This window comes from Lissotriton helveticus, chromosome 11, assembly GCF_964261635.1.
Source record: "Lissotriton helveticus chromosome 11, aLisHel1.1, whole genome shotgun sequence".
NCBI lineage: Eukaryota > Metazoa > Chordata > Amphibia > Caudata > Salamandridae > Lissotriton > Lissotriton helveticus.
Window position 1 is genome coordinate 159,120,529 of NC_136072.1, and position 21,938 is coordinate 159,142,466.

Consider the following 21,938-nt stretch of genomic DNA (forward strand, 5'->3'; position numbering starts at 1 on the left):
GGGGAAATCACCGGAAGAATGTAGCTTATACCGCCTGTTGTCGCTCTTAAACGTGGATACTAAAATATTTGCAAATATTCTGGCAAATCGCCTAGCCCCATTGTCCTCGATATTGGTGGCCCCAGAACAGGCAGGATTCATACCCAGCAGAAACCTCACATACAATATCCGCACAGTGTTCGGTACCATGCAGCATGTGAGACGTGATACCAAAGCAGTGGCAGTATTCCTAGATATGGAGAAGGCATTCGACTCGGTGGAGTGGGCGTTCATGCGTAGGGTACTGACAAGGATGGGGCTGGGGTTGTTTTTTTTACAGCTAATCGGCACACTGTATTATAAACCCACGGCTAGAGTATGCATAGGCAATTTAATCACAGAACGGTTTGCCATTACTAGCGGCATAAGACAGGGCTGCCTACTATCACCACTGCTGAATTCCCTGGTAGCGGAGACCTTGGCATGTGCCCACAGAGAGCATCATAGTCACAAGGGATTTGGCTTTCCGTCGTACAGGATATTGGTATCCACCTACGCAGATGACACTCTGCTGTATGTATGAAATCCTTCACAAAATCTGTCGGCAGTATTTCAGGAGGTGGTGAACTTTGGTGCGCTATCGGGCCTAAAAGTTAACGGGACGAAGTCTATAGTTTTTCCGCTGACCGCGGTCACAGAAGACTTTGAAATGGAATACCAGCTGCAATGGACTACTGACCAAGTTCGATACTTGGGTATTAGACTACATACAGACTCAGAGATGGTACTACGGAAGAATTATGGCAGGGCCATGGATAGACTGGAGGACGACGTAGAAGCCTGGTGTAAGCTCCTACTGTCCTTGATGGGAAGAGTTATGAAGATGGTGGTTTTACCTAGGATGCTGTTCCTATTCACAAATATACCGATGGTACTGTCACGGGCCTTCTTTCAAAGACTTACCCAATTAATGCTAAAGTTGGCGTGGGCAGGTAAGCAGGCGAGGGTGAAATGGCAGGTCCTTATGTTACCCTATAGTATGGGAGGCCTGGGCGCGCCGGATTTTGAGCTCTATTACAGAGTGGCGCAGAACGCACCCTTACATACCTGGATACATGGCGAGGCAGGTGTACCATTTCGGCGTCTGGAAACTCTATTTGCCGCTCCAATGCCACCACCGGCGACAATCTTCGAAGTGCTAGATCGCAGAACTGGCTTACTAGACTCTATGAACGTGACTAGACATGCATGGCATTGCTTGCTACAGCAACAGGCAGGAACGCTACTATACAAGCCGACTATGCCTATAGAGTAGGCTCGCTGGTTGACTCCGTGCAGGGACAGGGGAGTCATCAAAGCATTGCATGCGCTGAACATTAAGGTTATGTGGGATCTCTTTCAGGATGGGGTGGCAAAGTCCTGGGAACAAGTAAAGGGGGAGGCAGAGGTGGGCACACAATTACAGCGTTTTCAGTTTTATAGGGTGCGACGGGCGATGCTAGAACTATTTGGGGAGGATCCTCCGGAAGGCCCGGAATTAACATATGTAATTAAATCCGCCTCCCCCGTAAGGCAGTCACCAATATATATAGAATAGCTACGTCACACAGAGCAAACAGACACACGACAGCCAGGCTGGCCTGGCAAAGGGACTTACAGACAACAATAGATGACATGATGTGGCAGTACTGCTGCTCGAACACGAGGTGTGTCTCACTTCACGGAAAGCACAGGCTTATTCATTTTAAATTTATTAACAGAGTCTATTACACGCAAGAAAGGCTATACAGGTATGGGCTTAGGGAAGAGGCAACCTGTGAGCGATGCCATGCACAGACTGCGGATTTCATACACCTAGCTTGGACCTGCCCAGGTATATTTGCTTACTGGGAAGATAAAATTCAGGGAATTGGGGAGGATAGTGGAGGTGGAACTGTCCCCGGATCCCGCAATAGCCTGACAAGGGTACTTAAAAAAATTGCCCAAGGAAATACGCAGGTTTGTGGATATGGGACTGCTACTAGCGAAAAGGGTGGTGGCGCTGTGCTGGATGAAGGGCCCGGTACCAACAGTAAAACGATGGTCACATGATATGCTATACTGCTGTACGCAGACGGAGAACTATAGTGAATTGCTTTCCCCTGTAGCAGACCTAAGAATTTTTGGAGACTGTACATGACATATAGACAAAGGGACGCCGGGTAGGCAAGCAAAGCCACAGAGACGCACACAGGAGAGATAGGCAAGAGAGCGGGAGAGACGGTAGAGGGTTGACGATGGATACAGGGGTACGACACCTGACATTAGGAAATTGGAGCGTCAGCCCTGGGAAGTACGAACGAACGCTGAGGAAAGGTGTCTTGACGGTAGCAGACGGGGGTTCGCTGATGGTACAAGGGGTGATACACTGCGTTCACACTCCTAGCAGAGCACTGAAACCGGAGGAAACTACCCCTAGGGGGAGGGGGCGCTAGGTGGCGCCAAACCAAGATGGCCGCACTGTCGTGAGGCTCTCGCCCGATTGAGCACCCTATTCATCCTGAAGACCATCCTGACCGATGAACACTGCCTGGAACGAGCACCACAGTGTTCGCGACATCCCCCCGCACACAGCGGTACCAGGACTGTCACGCTAACCCAGCCTACAGCTGTGATATCTGCTGGACACCTGAGGGCGGGCTGCCTGGCTGGTTCACGATCCGCTGCCCGGCCAGATCAACACGCCTGGAAAGACCGCGGCTTTGAGGCCTGTACGGGACCTGCACCTCCCGCCACGGGAGAGGAGAGCTGTGGATACGTGGTCGCCGACGTAGTAAACCTTGCTGTAGGCGACCCCCACTGCCCGGTGCGTTGAACTACGAGGAGGTGTGCAAAGGCGCGAACTGACACCATGTTCGGCTGAGGGAGCGGAGGAGCCGTTAATCGAAGACGGGTGTGCGCTGACATCCGAGCTGCCATATCGGGACCATCGACTTGGTGATCACCGCCCGCTCCTTGCCGTGGCGCTGTTTGGTTGGGGGACTCGGCGGAGGCTCGAAGCCCGGTGAGTGATCGGTAACCGCCCCTACGCCTGCTGGCTGTGCCCGACCCCCCCACTCTAAGACTTAGAGGCCCACTATACCCTGCGGCTCCACGGCCTCTGCTCCGCTCTACCCACTAACGCCCCGCGTACATTTGCAACTCCCCGGACTGCCGAGTCAGGTCGGTGCCTGCTGCCCGGCCGGGACAGCCCACCAGGAAATCCGGTGCTTGTGGCCTGCGCCGAGCTTCTCTTCCCGCCGAGGGGACAAGCAGAGAGACGGCGTCAGGCTGGGCGGGCTGCATAGCCGTTAATCGTGCCCTGTTAAACCTTGTCCCCACACTGCCTGACAGGGACGGCTGCTTGCCCGGTCTCACCCGCTCCCTGCTGCGGCTCTGCTGGTGGGGGGTCCCGAAGACCGCACGACTGGTTGCACGGACTCTCCGCAAAAACATCTACCTACTCACCTGCCTAGGCTCTTCCCCCCCCCCCAGCCCACGTGACCGAGGGACTCGGATTCGGATTGCGTAGGAAAGACACTGGACATAGCGCAGCGGGTACAGAGGTAGTCAGGGTGCTGACGTTACCGGGAGCCGACATCTTTGACGCTGGTGCGCATTTTGGTATTGGGGCCGGACAACCGCCCAGGACCTCCTAACCTCTGGTACGTGCTGCCCCACGCCCTGGCTACCACCTCCCCTCTAACGTTGCCGCCGTCGAGGGAAGTTATGGGCCGCACCGACGCCAGGCAATCGAAGATCTCCTTCGAGGCCAAGAAACCGCCCAAGTCAAATGCTGGTGCGGAGAGGAGTCCTCCGTCACCTGAACCTCAGGAGGAGGACTGGAAAACCCTCCTATTAGGCATGAAGCAAAGCCTCACGTCCATCGACTCTAAAATGGACGCAATTAACTCCCGCATTGACAGCGTAGTCTCCAAACTAGAGCGCCACGACGCACGTATCCAAGAGGCTGAAGACAGAATCTCTTCATTGGAGGACGGAGCCACATCCAGCTCCAAGCAGGCAACCCAGATGGACAAACTCCTTAAAATAATCGCCGATAAAAATGAAGATTTGGAAGCGAGGTCCCGCCGCAACAACTCCGCGTCGTGGGCCTTGCAGAATCCACAAACACGGGGAAGATGGAGGTCTTCATGGAAAACCTGGTTGTCGAACTTTTCGGTAAGGAAGCCTTCTCCCCACATCTCATAGTTGAGCGTGCGCACAGGTCCCTAGCCGCGCGCCCCCCCCCCTGGAGCCCAGCCGAGACCGATTATAGCACGATTCCTCAATTACAGAGACCGTGACGCTGCGCTGCGATGTGCCAGAGAGCAGGGCCCAGTAAAATATGGCAACACTACTTTATCCTTCTACCCCGACTTCACCCCGTCGGTCCAAGACGCCAGACGTAAATTTGCTGGAGTCAAAAAGAAACTTCAAACTCTGGAGATCCCCTACGCCATGCTTTACCCTGCCAAACTAAAAGTGTCCCTTCAAGGTAAACAACACTTCTTCCAAAACCCTCAGCAAGTGGAGGATTTTCTGAAGCAGCAGAGGAAGGAACAATCCCGAGAAGATATGGAGCGGCGACGCTCTAGGTCGCACTCTCCAATGTCTCAACAAGACTGACTCTGTCCACAGATGCGTAACCCGCAGTTACTACCTTCGCTTGGTCCTTGACTTTTTGTAGCCGGTGGTCTCTCTGGGTCGACGGCTGCCACCAGGCTTACGAACTACCTCCTACATTGCATCTTGGACTACCAAACCCCTTATGCAGCCAGGGGTTTGTTGTAGGAGACCCAACTGATACTTCCTCCGGTGAGGTGCTAGCTCTATTGCTTATATATGTTGGTCTGATATATACCTAAGTGCTCGATCACCCACCTCCGTCCCGCACCTCTGGGCGGGTGAAAGTAGGGAGGTGGAAGGCTGGTCTGGTGCCCCTAGTTAGAACCCCCAATGGGTGATCCCCTGCAAGCCTCTCCCCTTCTGAGGGTGGGGGAGGGTATGTTAATGCTCTTCGTATTGATTTTCTTGGGATGTTGTGGGTGGGGGTGGGGTGTTTTTGCTCGGCTGGTTGGGGTTGCCGTAGTGGGTGGGGGAGGGTGGGATTATCACGCCAAGATATCTGAAGAACCTGTCACCTGCATTGTTGCTGGACTTCTGTATATGACAGGCCGCACTGGCTCTCGGCGTGAGGGTTTTTCTTTTTGTTTGGGATTGGTTAGGACTTCCCCATGCACTGATGCTACAGTTATTGCACTGTCCTGTAAGTGGGGTAGGGTAGAGGGGACGGGTTTACGAACTGCTCTGGTCTGTGATCGTAACTCTGAATGTTTGATCTCGTTTGTTGCATATACCTGCCACGCTTTCTTATTATGGGTTAGATGGAAGACGTGAATGCTAGACTCCCTGCACTTAACTTTCAGCTGGTATCGTGGAATGTTAGAGGGTTGAATGACCCGAGAAAGAAAAGGCAGATACTAGGCTACCTAGACAGACAGGGAATCTCTGTCGCCATGTTACAAGAAACACACTTCCCTCCGGATGGGCTTCCCCTCTTCGCTTCGAGATGGGCCTCCTGCAGGGTGTTTGCGTCCTATTCCAACTATTCCAGAGGTGTAGCTATACTTGTAAAGAAAGGATTGGGTTTTACTCCAGAAGGCACGGATGTGGATTCAGGCGGGAGGTATTGCATGGTCTGGGGTACACTGCATGCTCATCGCATACTCTTCGCCTGTTACTATGGCCCCAACATTGACGACCCAGAGACGCTCCTTACTATGTGGGGCAAGATCCAGTCGCTAGACATCGCCCACGTAATGTTGGGGGGAGACTTTAACACTGCTTTACAACCAGGGTTGGACAGGTCGCATCCACAACCAATGCACTACACCCACACCCAACGTACCTTGCAGGGCATAGTAGACGACCATCAATTAATAGACGCTTGGCGACACCTGAACCCCTCCCTGAAACATGGCACACACTTCTCAGCAGTGCACTCCACGTGGGCCAGGTTGGACTACGTTTTCCTGACTCCTGGCATGGCTCCCTGGATTGTGAAATCCCTACACCTAGCGCGCACGCTATCTGACCATGCTCCGGTCCTCCTTTCTCTACGTATCCCCCTTGAAATTTCCCCGTACTTATCCTGGCGATTGAACCCCGCACACCTCACTGACACTGCTTTCAAGGCGGAATTGGAGCAGGACATTACAGACTTCTTTGATCGCAATATTGACTCCGTCTCTAGCATTGCCACGGTATGGGAAGCATTTAAAGTCACGGTTCGGGGATGGTGCATATCAAAGGGTGGGGGTGTCCTTAAAGCCCTTAGAGGTTCACTGCGACAGCTAGAAATTGAGATCAAGACACTGGAACGGGAGGTGGTTCAAAGTGGACAGGGTCAGGAAGCTAGGGTAAGACTTAGACACAAAATTGATGAATACACTATCGAAGCGGAGAGGGAATTCAAATTTCTGGGGAAACCATACACTGCGCGCATATACGGTGAAGGGGACAGACCAGGCAGGGCGCTCGCTTCGGCTGTGCGGCCACTGAGACACCGCAATTATATTACCACCCTGATGGACGAGGAAAACGTCCCGCATAGAGATCTCCCCAGCCAACTCGATATCCTCACCACCCATTACAAGACTCTTTACTCCTTCCACCGACGTGAGGACCTTGATCTGGGTTCCTACCTCGCGGACACAGCCATAGCCTGGTTGGGCCCGACCCAACAAAAATTCCTACACCATGAGCTAGAACTGGACGAAATCAAGGACGCCATAATGGGTATGAAATCGGGCAAGGCCCCTGGCTCGGATGGCCTACCGATAGATTTTTATATGTCTTACATCCACGTTTTAGCTCCCATTCTGCATCGAGTATACTACACCGCCTTTGAGGAAGGCATGTTACCGTTTAGCATGAGAGAGGCCCTCATCACCTCCCTACTGAAACCAGGCAAGCCCCCCGAGCGGTGCGATTCGTATAGACCCCTCTCCCTGCTAAATGCAGACGTTAAAATATTGGCTAAGGTTTTGGCTACCCGCCTCAACCTCCTAATGGAACGACTGGTCCTCCCGGACCAGGCAGACCTTGTCCCAAATCGAGCCACATCTCATAATTTACGCACTCTGCAGGCAATCTTGCAGGACATCACTCCCAGGTGTGAGGCCGCGGTAGTTTTCCTGGATGCTACCAAAGCTTTTGATTCCCTGGAATGGGATTACCTATTTGCACTGCTGGAGCGCATGGGTACACCCTACAGTTTTATAGACTGGATTAAACTTCTTTATAATAAGCCTCACGCGGCGGTCTTGCTGAATGGATCTAGGTCCGACAACTTTGAGGTACGCAGAGGTACCCGGCAAGGCTGCCCCCTTTCCCTGGTCCTCTTTGCGATTGCTATCGAACCCCTGGCCGCCAAACTTAGACAACACCACAACCAGCGCTCTTTGAACTACCCTGAAAGGCAAATACTCGTCTCGCTATATGCGGACGACATGACCTTATATGTCCATGAGCCGAAGGAAAATCTGAACCCCCTCCTGCGAGAAGTCACTAAATACGGAGCTATCGCTGGGGTTCAAATCAACTGGTCAAAATCAGCATTATTCCCCCTTACGGATAAAACTATGCAGTTTCCTCTCGATTACCCACTAGTGTGGGAGGGAGACGAGATTAAATACCTGGGTATAACCATCACCAGAAACCGTGAGACCCTTATCAGGGCGAATTATGGCACCGTCCTGGACAAACTAACGGACACTGTCACTAAGTGGATTCATCTACCTCTCTCCATGGCGGGTCGCATCTCCCTGACCAAAATGGTCATACTCCCTAAACTACTGTATCTGTTCACGAACATCCCCTACAGTCCTGGGTCACATTTTTTCCGCGCCCTGGATTCCCAGGTGTCCAGACTGATTTGGGGTGGTAAACAAGCCAGATTGGGACTTTCGACGCTAAGGCTGCCCTACCACCAAGGCGGGTTTGAGGTCCCTAACTTCCGCCTCTATTTTGACTGTGCACTGGCTCACTTCGCGACCTACTGGCTCCGACCTCCGCCCTTCATGGCGCATCTTGCCGTAGAAGATGGTTATATGAGGCCTATTAGGCCATCGGGATATCTTTACACGGAATCCCGAGTGACCGACCGAGATCCCTCAACCGTTGACTGTACGGTGCAAGCCTGGCGCAGGATCGCGAATCGGGCGAACGTTACCTTTCTTTACTCCCCACTTATGACCATCGCGCACGACCCCAGACTGAGTGTCTCCTGCGAGGAACTAGGCCGCAAAATGCTTACTAGATTGGCACTCCATACTTGGGGTGACCTGTACGTACAGGGGGAGTTTCGCTCTTCTGCCCAACTGTTTGGGGATCAAGTCCCCTCGACCATGGACACATTTCTCTACGCACGATTGCGACAAGGCGTTAAGGCAGTCACTCCCGATTTCCCGAAGGAACCGGAAATCATGGCACCTTTACATACACTACTCCAAGCTACTGCCCCGAAACATGTTGTCTCCATGTTATATAAGTATGCGTACTCTGCCGCAACACCCCCTGCCCTTCGAACGCGCGCAGACTGGGATGGGGATCTAGATGCCCCACTCACTGATGACCAGTGGGAATTGTGCTGCTCCCATACCAACTCAGTGACTGGTAATGCCCGCCTCAGACTACTACATTTTAAATTTTTGCACCGCCTTTACTACACCCCTGCTAAACTACACCGATTTGGCTTACGTGATAATGATAGATGCCTTCGCTGCAACCACCCAGGTGCCCACTTCATGCATCTAGCGTGGACTTGCGGCTCAGTCGCCTCTTACTGGGTGGGAGTGTTCGGGGCCATGTCGGACATGGTGGAGATGGCAATCTCACCATGTCCGAGAATTGCCTTGCTGGGACTTTCCCCCCCCCCCGGGCTCAAGAACAATCGGAAACTGTTTGCATTGGGGTTCCTCTTAGCAAAACGACAACTTGCCTGCAGATGGGGTCGGGGCCGCGCTCCCAAGTTTAAGGCCTGGTTAACCTCTATGACCACCTGGCAGGACCAATTACATAATTATGCAGATCTTTTACCACACAAGTCGCGTCCTATAGACATCTGGGGTCCGTTTACCGCATACTTACTCAGACATCAGTCCATAGATGACCCAGAACCAACCCCGCGCACGTCACCCGACCGCGTACCGGCTGCCCCCGTACCACAAGAATTGCCTGATACTAGGTCATGAAACACTGCGCGCCCCACCCCCATCTCCGAACACTCAATTCCTCTTGTTGACGCCCAGCACTTTGGCTGTACCTATACACCGGGGGTTTACCCTTGCATGACTACCTTACACAACAGAGGATAGCTACACTCTGCTACACCAGCGCGGACCCTAATCGGCGTGACCCGCTGATTCCTGTGTATCACCCCCCCGCTCGTCAACCACTACCTGATAGCCATCTGACTAATATGTGACACTTCGCATTCGCCACCTTCACAGGCCGGGGCACGGACCAGGCTCTAGTCTGCCCCCACCTCCATCATCTTCATTTCCTCGTCCACAGGCAGTAGGCACGCACCTCCATTATATTGAATACATGCAAAGAATGCAACGCAAGGGTACTTTGCGCTGACTGGTACTCTTCACCTCATACTACGCACGGTGGTACTACTGGAGGTTGGGAAGTCTGTACTGATCCCCGATTTGTTTTTCAAGTTTAAGATTTACTGTAAAATGAGACCTCATTGGTCCACTGTTTATTTTCTCTATATTAATGAATAGCGAATACCGAACGCCTTACCAGCTTATGATATGCCTCCACGCGGCCGGCCCAGATGGGTTGTAGGTGACATGCTGTGTTACCTAAGATCTCCTCTGATGGAATTTTATTGCTTGGATATGATATTCTTTGAAAGCGCTGCCGGCCTGCTTGCCCCAGGTTGTAGGCACACTAGCTGTGTAACCCACCTGTTATCACAATAAAGGTCTTAACAAAAACAAAAAAACAAAAAAAAACAAAAAACTAGCCCTAGGGTAAGCTAGAACACAAAGGGGGAACATTGAGAGTGGATGTGAGGAACCATGGACACTAGGTTCGGATGGCGTAGAAAATGGTGGAAGTCGCTGCCTGCCCAAATTGTGTTGTTGGCTTAAAAGCTGTGTAACCAAGAGACGCATGGGAATGTTTTACATAAGGGACTGCGAAAGTGTGCCACATGGCGGTTATGTGTGGATATGTTATTATGTAATTGCATTTTATAAATAAAAAAATTAAAAAATTAAATAAAACATACTCCCTGTAATGATTCATTAAATAGCAGAACCTCTGCAAACAATTTGATATTCACACAAGATTATAGTTTGTCGAGCATGACAAAGATTCAAACATATATGAGTTTGAATTCCATTATTGATCATGTGCTAATCTCCAAGGAATTACTATCAGTGCTTGTGACATGCAAAGTTCTTGCATGTATAAACCACCATAACCTGCTTATACTGGAGTTAGTCCTTACCAGGGACTAGCGGAAAAGTCACCAGTGCCAGATAGAATATAGTAAAAATAAAGGATAGGGTATTAAATGGAGAATATCGACAAAGAACCCTTCCATAGAAATTCTTTTCACGTACAATAATTCAGAAATTGATTAGGTCCTGCAAGAGAATGTAAATACAGCAGATGTAATACCTGCATATACCAGGCCGGATATATATGTTAGATAGACTAACCAAAGGTGCTGCAAAAATCGTAACAACCCAAGGTGGTTTAACAGTATCTGATCCAAAGGTCATAAACTTCTACAGCTTGCCTTGAACAAATGGCCACGAGACCATTCATTAATTTATAAAGAAGCAACCCAAAGAAGAAAGGTAGAAATAAGGGAAAAGGCCTGGAACTGCAAGTGAGATTAAAGATTCCAGAGCCTTTTGGCAGGTAGTAATTTCGCCAAATCCCCTAGGTGAGGCTCTGTTGAAAGTTGAATGTGTTGTCCCCAGTAAAAATTGGGTGGCTCACTTCTCCAAAGTTTTTGGCCCAAAAGAGCAGACCTGTTAAAGCAGGCACTAATAAGGTAGTTATCTGTGATCTGAATGCAACCTTGGAATTAAGTAGTTCAATAAAAGTATCTGATGTAATCCCAGCCATTGAGACCAACCCCTGAGAAAGCCCCAGGATCTGACAGAATACCCTCGAACATTTTCAAATCCCTCCCACAGTTTTGGGTACCCCTAATAAAAAGTGAAGAAGTACAATTATACTTCCTTTAGTCAAGCCCTGGCAGGAGGCTATAATCATTCCAATATTTTTTTTAAAAAAGGAAACAAGAGTCAGCCTCACTGCTATCGTCCAATTTCCCTCCTAGATAGCAGCATTAAGATTCTAGGAAGGGTAATACTGGTCAAACTAGAAAGCTGGGCAATAGATGCACAGGGGCTCTCAGACCCACAGTTTGGATTTCGCCCAGGTTTGGGAACAGTTGAACAGTCATTAAACCTATCTTTAATAGCTCAAAAATATACCAAGGCCAAAAAAGGCTGTGTCCATCTCGCCTTTATGGACCTAATGAACAAGTTACTTACCTTCCGTAGCGCATTATCTGGTAGAGACTATCTAGCTGAAGATTCCTTAACTTTGAATTTCCCAGGCATCAGGCTTGATCCGGAAACTTTTGCTGAGCACTACCCCTTGCGTGCGACATTGGGTGGCTCCATTCGGCTTCTGGTGACATAGTCTGCGTCGTTAATGACATTGCGGTGCCTATATAGACGCCACCTAGGCGCACAGACGTCAGTACTTTTTATTTTTTCCACCCCAGAAGAGCAGAGCCATGAAGTAACTGACATAGTTGTGTGCAAAACTAGGGTCCTGAAAGGTGGGAAACAACCCTAGTCCTACAATATCAGTCTGCAAAGCGGGGAGGAGAGAATGGGACTGTAAGGAATCTGCATCTAGATAGTCTCTACCTTTTTTTTTTTTTTTGCTTCCATCTCTCTTCACAACGACTTTGTTACTCTGGGGCTTCCTTTCTCTTTCTTTTTCTTTCTTTTTCCTTTTTTCCTTTCTTTTCTTTCTTACCCTGAATTTCGCCTTATGAATTCTAGAGGATGTGTTGTTTTATGCCTCCTTTGTTATATTTTATGAATGATTTCCTCATTTATACTGTGTTCCACTTCTTCCTCTGCATATGTATCTGCATTTGTGACTTATTTGAAATTTTCTTAAAAAACAATTTCAACATAGATAGTCTCTACCAGATAATGCGTTACCGAAGGTAAGTAACTTGTTCATCTGATAGAGACTTCTAACTGCAGATTCCTTACCCTTGAATTAGATACCCAAGCCATACCATTCCAGCGGCAGTTGCGGACTCACATCCTAAACTAAGAAGTCTTGCAGGACTGAACGGGCAAAATGTCTGTCCCTGCGTACCTGACCATAAAGGCAGTAATGTTTTACGAACATGTGCAAAGAAGCCCACTTCGCTCTGAGACAGATGTCTTGGACTGGGACAACCCGAGCTAAGGCCATCCTTGCAGCCTTTTCCCTGGTTGTATGGGCTCTTAATCCCTCAGGGGGCTCCTTCTATGCCAAGGCATAACAGATTTTGAAGCAGAGAATGACCCAGCGAGAGATAGTCCTATTCTGCACTGCCCTTCCCTTCTTTAATCCCAGGTACCCCGCAAAAAGTTGGTCATCCACCCAGAACTCTCTTGTGCGGTCAAGGTAGAAAGAGAATGCTCTTTTTGGATCTGGGGTGATGCTCCTCTTCCTTAGGGGGTTGCGGGGGAGCAAAGAAAGTGGGCAAAGTGATGGATTGACCCAGATGGAATGGGGTCACAACCTTTGGCAAAAAGGATGCCCTGGTACGAAGCACCACCTTGTTTGGAAAGGACATAAGGTAAGGAGGTGAACAAGATAACACCTGCAACTCACTCACCCTCTGGGCAGATGGGATTGCTACTAAGAAGGCTGATTTGATAGTCCACAATTGTGGTGACAATTGTGCAGAGGCTCAAAAGGAGAATATATTAGATAGGTAAGGACCAAATTAAGGTCCCACTGTGGCATGACAAAGGGCACGGGTTGAAATAAGTGAGTCAGCCCTTTCAGAAATCTATTTACAATTGGAGACTTGAAGAGAGATAGCTGGTCTGACAGCCGCAAAAAAGCAGACAGAGCAGAAAGGTAACCCTTGAGAGTTCACAAGGCAGAGTTCTGCTGGGCAAGGGTTAGAATGAATAAAAGGACAGTAGACAGAGAAGCAGAAAGAGGGTCAATGGACCTTTCTGTACAGTGTAACATAAATCTTTGCCAATGGCAGGCATATGCCGTCTTAGTGGAGGGACCCCTGGCCACAAGAATAACGTTACAGACTTCGGGAGAAAGGTCAAAAGCTACCAACTATCATGGCTCAATCTCCACTCAATGAGGCGCAGAGTTGACAGGTTCGGAAAAAGAACCCTACCCTGCTGCTGCGACAGAAGATCCTCCTGAAGGGGCAGCCTGATCAAAGGATCAATACTCATTCTCAAAAGCTCTGAATACAATGACTCTCCTCGCCCAGTCCAGAGCCACAAGAATGACTTGGGAACGGTTGTTCCTGATCTTCTTCAGAACCCTGGACAGGACTGGTATGGGGGAAAGGCTTACAACAGGCCTGAGCGCCACTCGCGACGAAAGGCGTCACAGAGCGATAGCTGTCTTGGGAAACTCCAGCACGCAGTACTGCTGACACTGCCCGTTCTCTTCGGAGGTGAACAAATCTAACCAAGGTTCTCCCCACTGCTGAAAGAGACCTTGCGCCACCTCTTACTGGAGACGCCACTCTTGATCCACTAGGCATAGACGGCTAAGTTTGTCCGCCGTGGCGTTCAGAACACATTGCCAGGTGCTGAACCAACAGGGTTAAGCCCTGGTGTTCCAGCCATGTTCAGAGGTGAATAGCCTCTCGACAAAGGGTCACAACCCCACACCGCCCTGCTTGTTTCAGTATCACATGGTGGTGGAGTGGTCTGTGAACACCTGCACTAACTTCCCTTTGACAGAAATGCTTTCAATGCCAACCAAATCGCCTGGAGCTCCATCTCTGCCGGAGACCAGTGTCCCCTGATCTCCCAGATGGCCACCCCATCCCAGAAGTGACGCATCTGTTAAGACTGTGAAATCTGGTTGGGGAAGGGAGAGAGGTCTGCTGTTGACCCAATCGCGGTTCGTTAACCACCACTGCAGATATTTTGCAGTTCCTTCCGAGATCTGAACCACATCAGTGAGATTTCCCTGATGCTGTGCCCATTGGAACGTCAGGGCCCGCATACGCCATCTGGTGTGTCTCACCAACAGGATGCAGGAGACCATGAGGCCCAACAGCCTCAGAGTCAGTCTCACCGAGATCCAGGATAGAGGCTGAAGTATCGAAACCATAGCCTGAATATTCTGGACTCGCTGCTTGGGAAGATGAGCCCGAAATTGCACTGAGCCCAGAACAGCTCCGATGAAGGTAGTGTCTGAGAAGGACTCAGGTGTGACGTCGGCACGTTTATAGAGAGCCCCAGCGAATGCAGAAGGCTACCTTTTTGTGGTGCACTGTCAATGCGCCTCTTAACAGCCGGTTTGCCTCTGGGCCTTCGTAGATAACTCTGCCCAGGCACAGAGACAAAAGCATTCCCTCTTTTGCATAGGGCCACGCCCTTAAGCAAATGATGAAACACCCTCTAAATATATCGGTGGTGCTACATGTGCACAAGCGTGGGGCTATACCCTTATGCAAATGAGGGAACACCCTCTAAATATATTGGTGGTGCTACATGTGCACAAGCTCTATCAGCATTACAGAAGAGGCTGTACAAGTGTCTGTGGCCCTTTCTGTAATTCCATAGTATCCTGGGGGTACACAAAGCAGGTGCACATGCCTGTTTATCATTCATCATGCAGACGATGGCCTTCTCACCCCCTTGCCCAAAATTGTAACCCTTAATTCCTTCACAACTTTTTGTGTGACATTGCTTTTGTTTCTATAAATGTTCTTCATCTATGACTGTATAAGTAAGTTGCTGATGGCAGTTTTGATGCCGTTGTGATATATCATGTCATCTGTTGAGTGCTTGTGTACTGGGAAGAATTGCAACTCAAAAAGTTTGACGTATGAACAAATATGCTTCAGTCACATCAATCATTAAGGGATTTTCTAGCTCCTCTACAACTTTTTCATATGATAACACAATCGGCAACAGAGAAGGTTTATTTTCATGATGGAGGAAATAACAAGCATAATATTGTTAAGTTTCCTGGTACACTTCTATAGAACAGAGAACAAGCATATTATTACGATTCATATTTTCTGTGCAAATCACAAATGTATCTTAGGATCTTCCAAAAAGAGACGTTTCATATAACATTACTTCAGAAGAATTTTTAATACTTACGGAACAGATTCTTGATCCACTAGTTCGTCTGGGTCTCCACATACCTCCAAATAGCGCTGTCTCCAAGTACTTGACATGGTTTTACTTAACAAAAAAACACAGAAATAAATACAATGTACTATGAGCAATATCCCTAAAATGTTGTAGGGGAAAACATACTTTGAGGCTCAGCAAAGAGTAGAAAAAACATATTCACTTTAGAATGGGACAGGGAATGGACTTTCAATGTACAACTCATGAGAAAGATTGAGAAGAGCGATAAGAGTGGCGCAAAGGTAAAATGGGAAGCCGATGCAAAGGGGACAGGAAAGCAGATAGGGATGGAGTAAGCGTAGGGAGAGCTATGGGGAGTGCAAGGTGAAGTTGACGCTTATGTTTTGTCAGCTCAAACAAACAGTAACACCAAATTTGACACATCAAATTACTTATTCTTGGAATTTGACTTATATTAGGATGACAACACAGAATATTAGGCCAACACTCACTTTACACTGGAGCAACATACAACTGGGTAAATTAACAACAGAATCAGTGACCCATTACGAAACTCAGGGGCGTGTTTTCGAGGATTTCTCTTCGACCATACTTGAAATGAAAAGGAGTCAGATCCTGCACTATAAAGAACAGAAATGGGTCTTTAAAAGGTCCAGCCACTTAATTGGGTTGAATGATGAAATATTGCGGATCCAGATGTATTGGAACCATTTCTGCACTGATTTCTCCTGCCCCTTACTTTTCTAAGCTTTGTGACACAAATAGGCAAAGCAAATTGCTGAAATCTTGACCATTCTCAACAGTGGAGGCCATGGGATTATTCCTTTTTTTATATTCTCGCCCATACATTCATTGTTTTGCAGGGCTATGGTTATCACCACTATAGTGTTCTTTTGCAATTGTAATCACGCTGACTTAAGCATTAGACCGCTAATACAGCAAGCAATTGCGTCACATGTACGTGTTTCCCTTTCACGTAATTGCGCCCGATCTCCATCAGTACTTGGACTCTAGAAAACTACACACGGGTGCAATATCACAAAGCATCTCTTGAAGACGGCAGCTGCGACACCATGATGCACCCTCCAAGGACACAGAGCTCACACTACACATGAACTTCTCCTAGGTTCCTAGTGTCACCATGGCAGCCCCATGCGAATCCTGCTCTATGGAACACTGCAGTAAATAGTAGGATGCCATCAACAAGCCATGGGGCTGTGTAAATATTCAGATACTCTGCATACGAGAATCAACACATCATCATTGATCACGTTTGGCAATTTTATTGCTTCTGCCATGTTGTCCTTATAGATATGATGGGTTTAGTCAATTACTGACCACTGCTTTATGTGCTGGTATAACTGGTGTTATCTTCAGTTGTATGGTGTCGTCCTTTGGCATTCACAGGGACTGTGCAGTGGGAAGCTATTGATTTATGCTTTGTGTGATCTAAGGGTGTATGTGTGGATGTTCTAAGCCAGTAGTTCTTAACCTGTGATCCTGGAGGAGTCTGTAAGGCCTACTAAAAAGGACTGCGACTGTTTTAAAAAATTAAATAATATTAAAATGAATCCATTAAAGTTAACAAAGTATATACTAATAAATAACATTGAAAAGTTGAAAACTTTTCTAAATTTGATGGTAAAATACACAAAATATTTAAATACTTGAGCCTTTGCCAGCTGTATACTTGTTTTTGTATTTTTGAGTATTGTTTTGAGGTTCAATTAATTGAAAATTGCTTAGGCCAGGGTTCCACTACTGCTAATAACCACTCAGAGTGCGTCCCCGGGTCCGATAATGATTCAGTGGACGTCCACTGAAACCAAAAGGTCAAGGACTGCTGTTCTAAGCTACCCAAGCAATGTATGTTTGCGTGCTTTACTGCTACTGGAGATGTGTGAGCAGGTAACGGAATTGGTGCATTCTGAATCATTTGAGAAATTGCCTCCACAAAAGCTGGGCTTAATTGCCAGGGTAGCAGATGTCATCAAGAGCTGATGGTGGCTGTATTTATAGTGTGTGCTACATGTGACTGGTATGTGGAAAATCGACGTCTTCTGTGTTAGTTTACTTTTTAATTGTAATCTTAATGATGTTACTATCACAGGTTAATGGGCATGGGAGGACTCTTCTTGGGAATTGGTTTCAATTGCCTTCCTCCTTTTTTGCTATCCAAAGGTCTCTTGCTTGTTGGTGGACACACATTTACCTCTATGAGCGTTTGTAGTGTTCATTAGTTGTAGTCTTTCAGTAAGGTATAAAAAAACAACCCTTTAACAAGCTCCATAAAACGACATATGTCAGGAATTATCTACCCAAGCACAGCCAAGTTATCCAGTAGAAAATCTAAAATCAAATACCACCAGGTGAGACTCTCAGTGAGGAAATTCCATATTCAGAGATGGCAATGGGCAATGGAAACTTGGGCTGCACCACAGAATCCCGTGGCATGATAGATTGGGCGATGCAGTGACATCTGGACTCATTTGAGATCATATCAGAAGAATTGAAAGCAGTGACCTTACACAAGGCAAACACCCAACTGAACAAATTGGAGTGTTCACTTCATGAGCATTTGAGGTTTGTGACATTTGAGGCACTCTTGCCTTAAGGCAGCGTTTCCCAAACAGGGGTCCGTGACACTTTCCCAGGGGGTCCGCAGGTCTTGATTGTTCCTGGTGTTTTATGTAAATTCATAGAGATTGCTTTGTTGTGTCCCCTGCCCTAATCAGCAGCTCATTTGAATTACCTGATAGTGATCTGAATGCGCGCGCCACGGAATACAAAGGGGGCAGGAGGGTGGGCGCGGTGAGCAGACCTCAGGTGATGACGCCGCTGCCTTAAGTAAAAGTAAATATTTCCCAAGGGTTTAAACCCTTCCTTCTCCTCTTTACTGGGATAACAGCATTCTTAGGGGACAAAAGGGAAGAACAGAGGAAGTCTAACTGCTGCTATACAACCAAATCAATGGAAGTGTGATTGGCTTTTTCATTAGGCCATATAGAGCGGATCTCCCAGCGACAGCAGCAAAACATTCAGGATGCCTGCATGAACTATCACCTAAGGGAGAATGGAGTCAGAACTTGCATATTCACACACTCATCCACTAGTATATTATTCTCAGTGAGGTAAGCACCCATGCCAGATATCTGTGTATAACGTACATGTAATTCATGATTTAATAATAATCCACATTTGTAAAGCGCACAATCACCCATAAGGGTCTCTAGGCGCTGGGGGCCGTCGGGAAGATTAAGCAAGCTATTGCCCAGAGTCACATGGTGCTGGGCTAACCTGCCGCCGGAGCTGGGGATCGAACCGTGATCCCCAGATTCCAGCGTCAGTCGCCCTGGCCGCGGCGCCACACCTCTCCCTTTAATTATACATGTTCTGTAAGATGTACTGCTCTGCTGAATCTCTTCTGTTGGGAATGGAAGTTTATGCTTTCTGGAAGAAAGAAAGCTTGCTTTGTTACTGCCAAGTTGTACCTGTCCTGAGGAAAGCTAAGCTTTCATTGCTGCTGCCCAATTTGCACATACTACACAGAGGAAAGCTTGTACTGATACTGCCTAATTTGCACATGGCCTGTGACAGTAAAAGCTTTCGCTGAAGTCAACCTAGCTGTACATTTCCTCTGATGGAGGGAAGTTTGCACTGTTTCTGTCCCTGTTGTATGGAGAAGGGGTGTTTCCATTCCTTTTTCCCCCATCTTATGAAAATCATATACTTAAAGCATTTGCATAACATTCCCTATGAACCAGGGACTGTTTCACCATATTTAAACTGAGATATTATATTATTATCTGGCTATATGGGTCAGGCTCTAAGGTGGTTGACCTCCATCTTAAAGGACCATACTTTTCAGGTCTTCTTGAACGAAGTGAGGTCTAACACTCTAGCGTTAACCTCCGGAGTTCCTCAAGGATCCACCTTGAACCTGTTACTTTTCAATGTGTATGTCCGCCCTCTGGCCGACATTGCTGAGAAGTCTGGTTTGACTATATTTTCCTATGCCGACGATACCCCAATTGTTTTTTCCCTCTCTGCTGCCCAGCATCAAGATTCTTCCTTGTTGCAGCTTGGCTTGAGGAATGTCTCTTTGTCTCTAGTAACGCTCTTAAGCTTAATAGCACCAAAACTGAGATGCTTATTCTGGGTAATAACCCAGAGCTTTGGGGAATTAAACATTGGCCTGACAATTTGGGCCCGGTGCCTGCCTCTGTCCCCAAAGTGAAAAACCTGGGTTTTTATCATTGATATAAAGCTCTCCCTCAAGTCTCAGATCTCCAGGGTTGTGGCATCTTGCTGTGCTACTCTTAGGTGGATCAAAAAAATCCTTTGGCTAATCACACCTCCAGCTCAGAGACTGGTCCTGCAGGCTTTAGTTATATCCAGGTGCTGACAAAGCCTCTATACATCCCTTACCGGTCATTCAAAATGCTGCTGCTCGCCTTCTTTTCCATCTGCCTAGATATGCTTCTGCGTCCCCTCTGCTCCATCAACTTCACTGGCTTGGTATTAACAAGCGTATTGAGTTCACTAGGTATCAATTACGAAAGACTGCTGACGCACAGAAGATTACACTCCTTTATCCCCCAAAACTACCTGTGGAGTGGTGTAGCTGGTATCCATCACTGCTAAGCAGATACTATTATCAACGAGTGACACTGTCGCTGCACACTACTGGGAGAGGAGATGTCAGAGCCACAGGAGTTAGCCTTAGTGACATACTTAACACAGGCCCTGTCCCCACAGCGCAAGATCTCAACATTATATAGATACGCAAGGACAAAGAGTAACTGGGTGCAGACTAAGTCATGCTGAGAATGGCAAGAAGAATTGGGTCTCAACATAGCCGAGGAGCAGTGGACATACTGCAGTTCGGTTGTAAAGACTATCTCACAGAATGGGCGACATCGCTTAATACATCAAATACCTTCACAGAGTGTATCACACTCTGACCCAATTATGCAAATATGGTTTACGGGAGGATGATAGTTGCATGAAATGCGGGCGGGGGGTCTAATTTCACTGATCTGGCTTGGAATTGTCCTGGGATCTGTATGTTCTGAGCTGCAATATTCGAGGCATTTCAAGACATGTTGCAGAAACGCTTGCCTGAGACACCATTAGCAGCCTCTCCTTGGAATGACAAAAGTGCCTAGGGCATCCCGAAGATTGATGGCGCTTGGCAAATTACTGGCAAAGAGGAGAATTGCAATGTAAGGGATGAAAGGTCCATTGCCTACATTATCGGAGTGGTGCACTGACCTATCTTATTGCAATACACAATGGGATAATTACAGTGCCCTCATGCCGATATGCAGCAGACCATGGAATATTTGGGGTCAATATCAGGCATATCTTAGCCGCAAGGCAGCAGATGAAGCTGAAAGGGAAGAGTAGGACGAGGCGTGGGAAGACTAGATCTGGGGTGTGCCATAAGGGCACTCCTGATGGGAGTGGGTGCGCTCAGAAGAGCAACATCCAAGGGTATTGTGCAGATGCTATGTGATCACCCTTAGACACCCTGTATTAATATGTATGGTGTATTGAGACTGTTGGATGTACCCCACTGACATATGTCTCAATTATCTCGCTCAATATTGCCTGTAAAGTATTTTCTCTCTTATTTTCTCTCCTTTTTCCTCCTATTAATGAGTGACATGATGATAGAAACACGGCTACTGTACTGTTTGCATGCGTAAAAAAGGAAAGGATAACGTTAAAAAAAAGTGAAAGTAGAAAAATATCCACCCTGCGATTTCCCCAGAATGTAGTGTATCAGGAAGCCGGAAGATCAACATTCATTCACTGCACATAGAGATGGGAGAGCCAATAACTTAACAGGCAGAGCAGAACCAGAGCAGAACAAAGGTTTGGCTCTAAGCACCTGTGCATGAGCCGAGCCCTGAAAATATTTAGCCAGTTAATCATGCAACAAACATTGCGTTAGAATAGGAGACAGTGTCTTCAAAATTCAAAGAAGCGAATTTATGTACCATACAGAAGCATTTCGCCTTAATACATCAGACTATATCGCTCCTTGGAGGATTAATTAAAAGTGATGTTTTTAAAAAAATGTAAACAATGGCATCAGTAAACTAAGAGGTAGGTCAGTCGTCATATATACCCTAAAAATGACCCAGATTCTTATTATAAATGGAGTAACAATGTATTATATTAAATATATTAAACCAACGCACATCCTGAACTCACTTATCTGAAGGTGCTTTTATATGTGGTGTGAAAGAAAAAGGAGTCTTGGTGAAATAAAATATATGTTGAGGATCACATAATTGGCAAGCATGGCGCTGGCGACTGATCATTGGTTTTCTTGTTGCGCATTGTGCAGATCAGCCCCTAGATGGGTATCTTTTTCTGTCAACCGTTAATGTTTTGTCTTCATTTCTCGGTGCACGTGGTTAGACCTTGGAGGCAGGCAGAAGCCACATGAAATTTCACCTGTTGTTGGACTCCAGGGCATAGGAAGAAATCAAGGTGAGT

The 21,938-nt window shown here is 47.6% G+C and overlaps 1 protein-coding gene across 7 annotated transcripts in view; it reads right to left on the minus strand.

Annotated features, from left to right (window-relative positions):
* Positions 1–21,938, minus strand: part of LRRC34 (leucine rich repeat containing 34) — a 431,531-nt gene that overhangs the window by 152,662 nt on the left and 256,931 nt on the right. For all 7 annotated transcript variants that reach the window (XM_078666059.1, XM_078666060.1, XM_078666064.1 and 4 more), the window contains one exon: positions 15,435–15,518. In XM_078666059.1, coding sequence (XP_078522185.1) covers positions 15,435–15,518 — 84 coding nt within the window. The remainder of the gene's footprint in view (positions 1–15,434; positions 15,519–21,938) is intronic.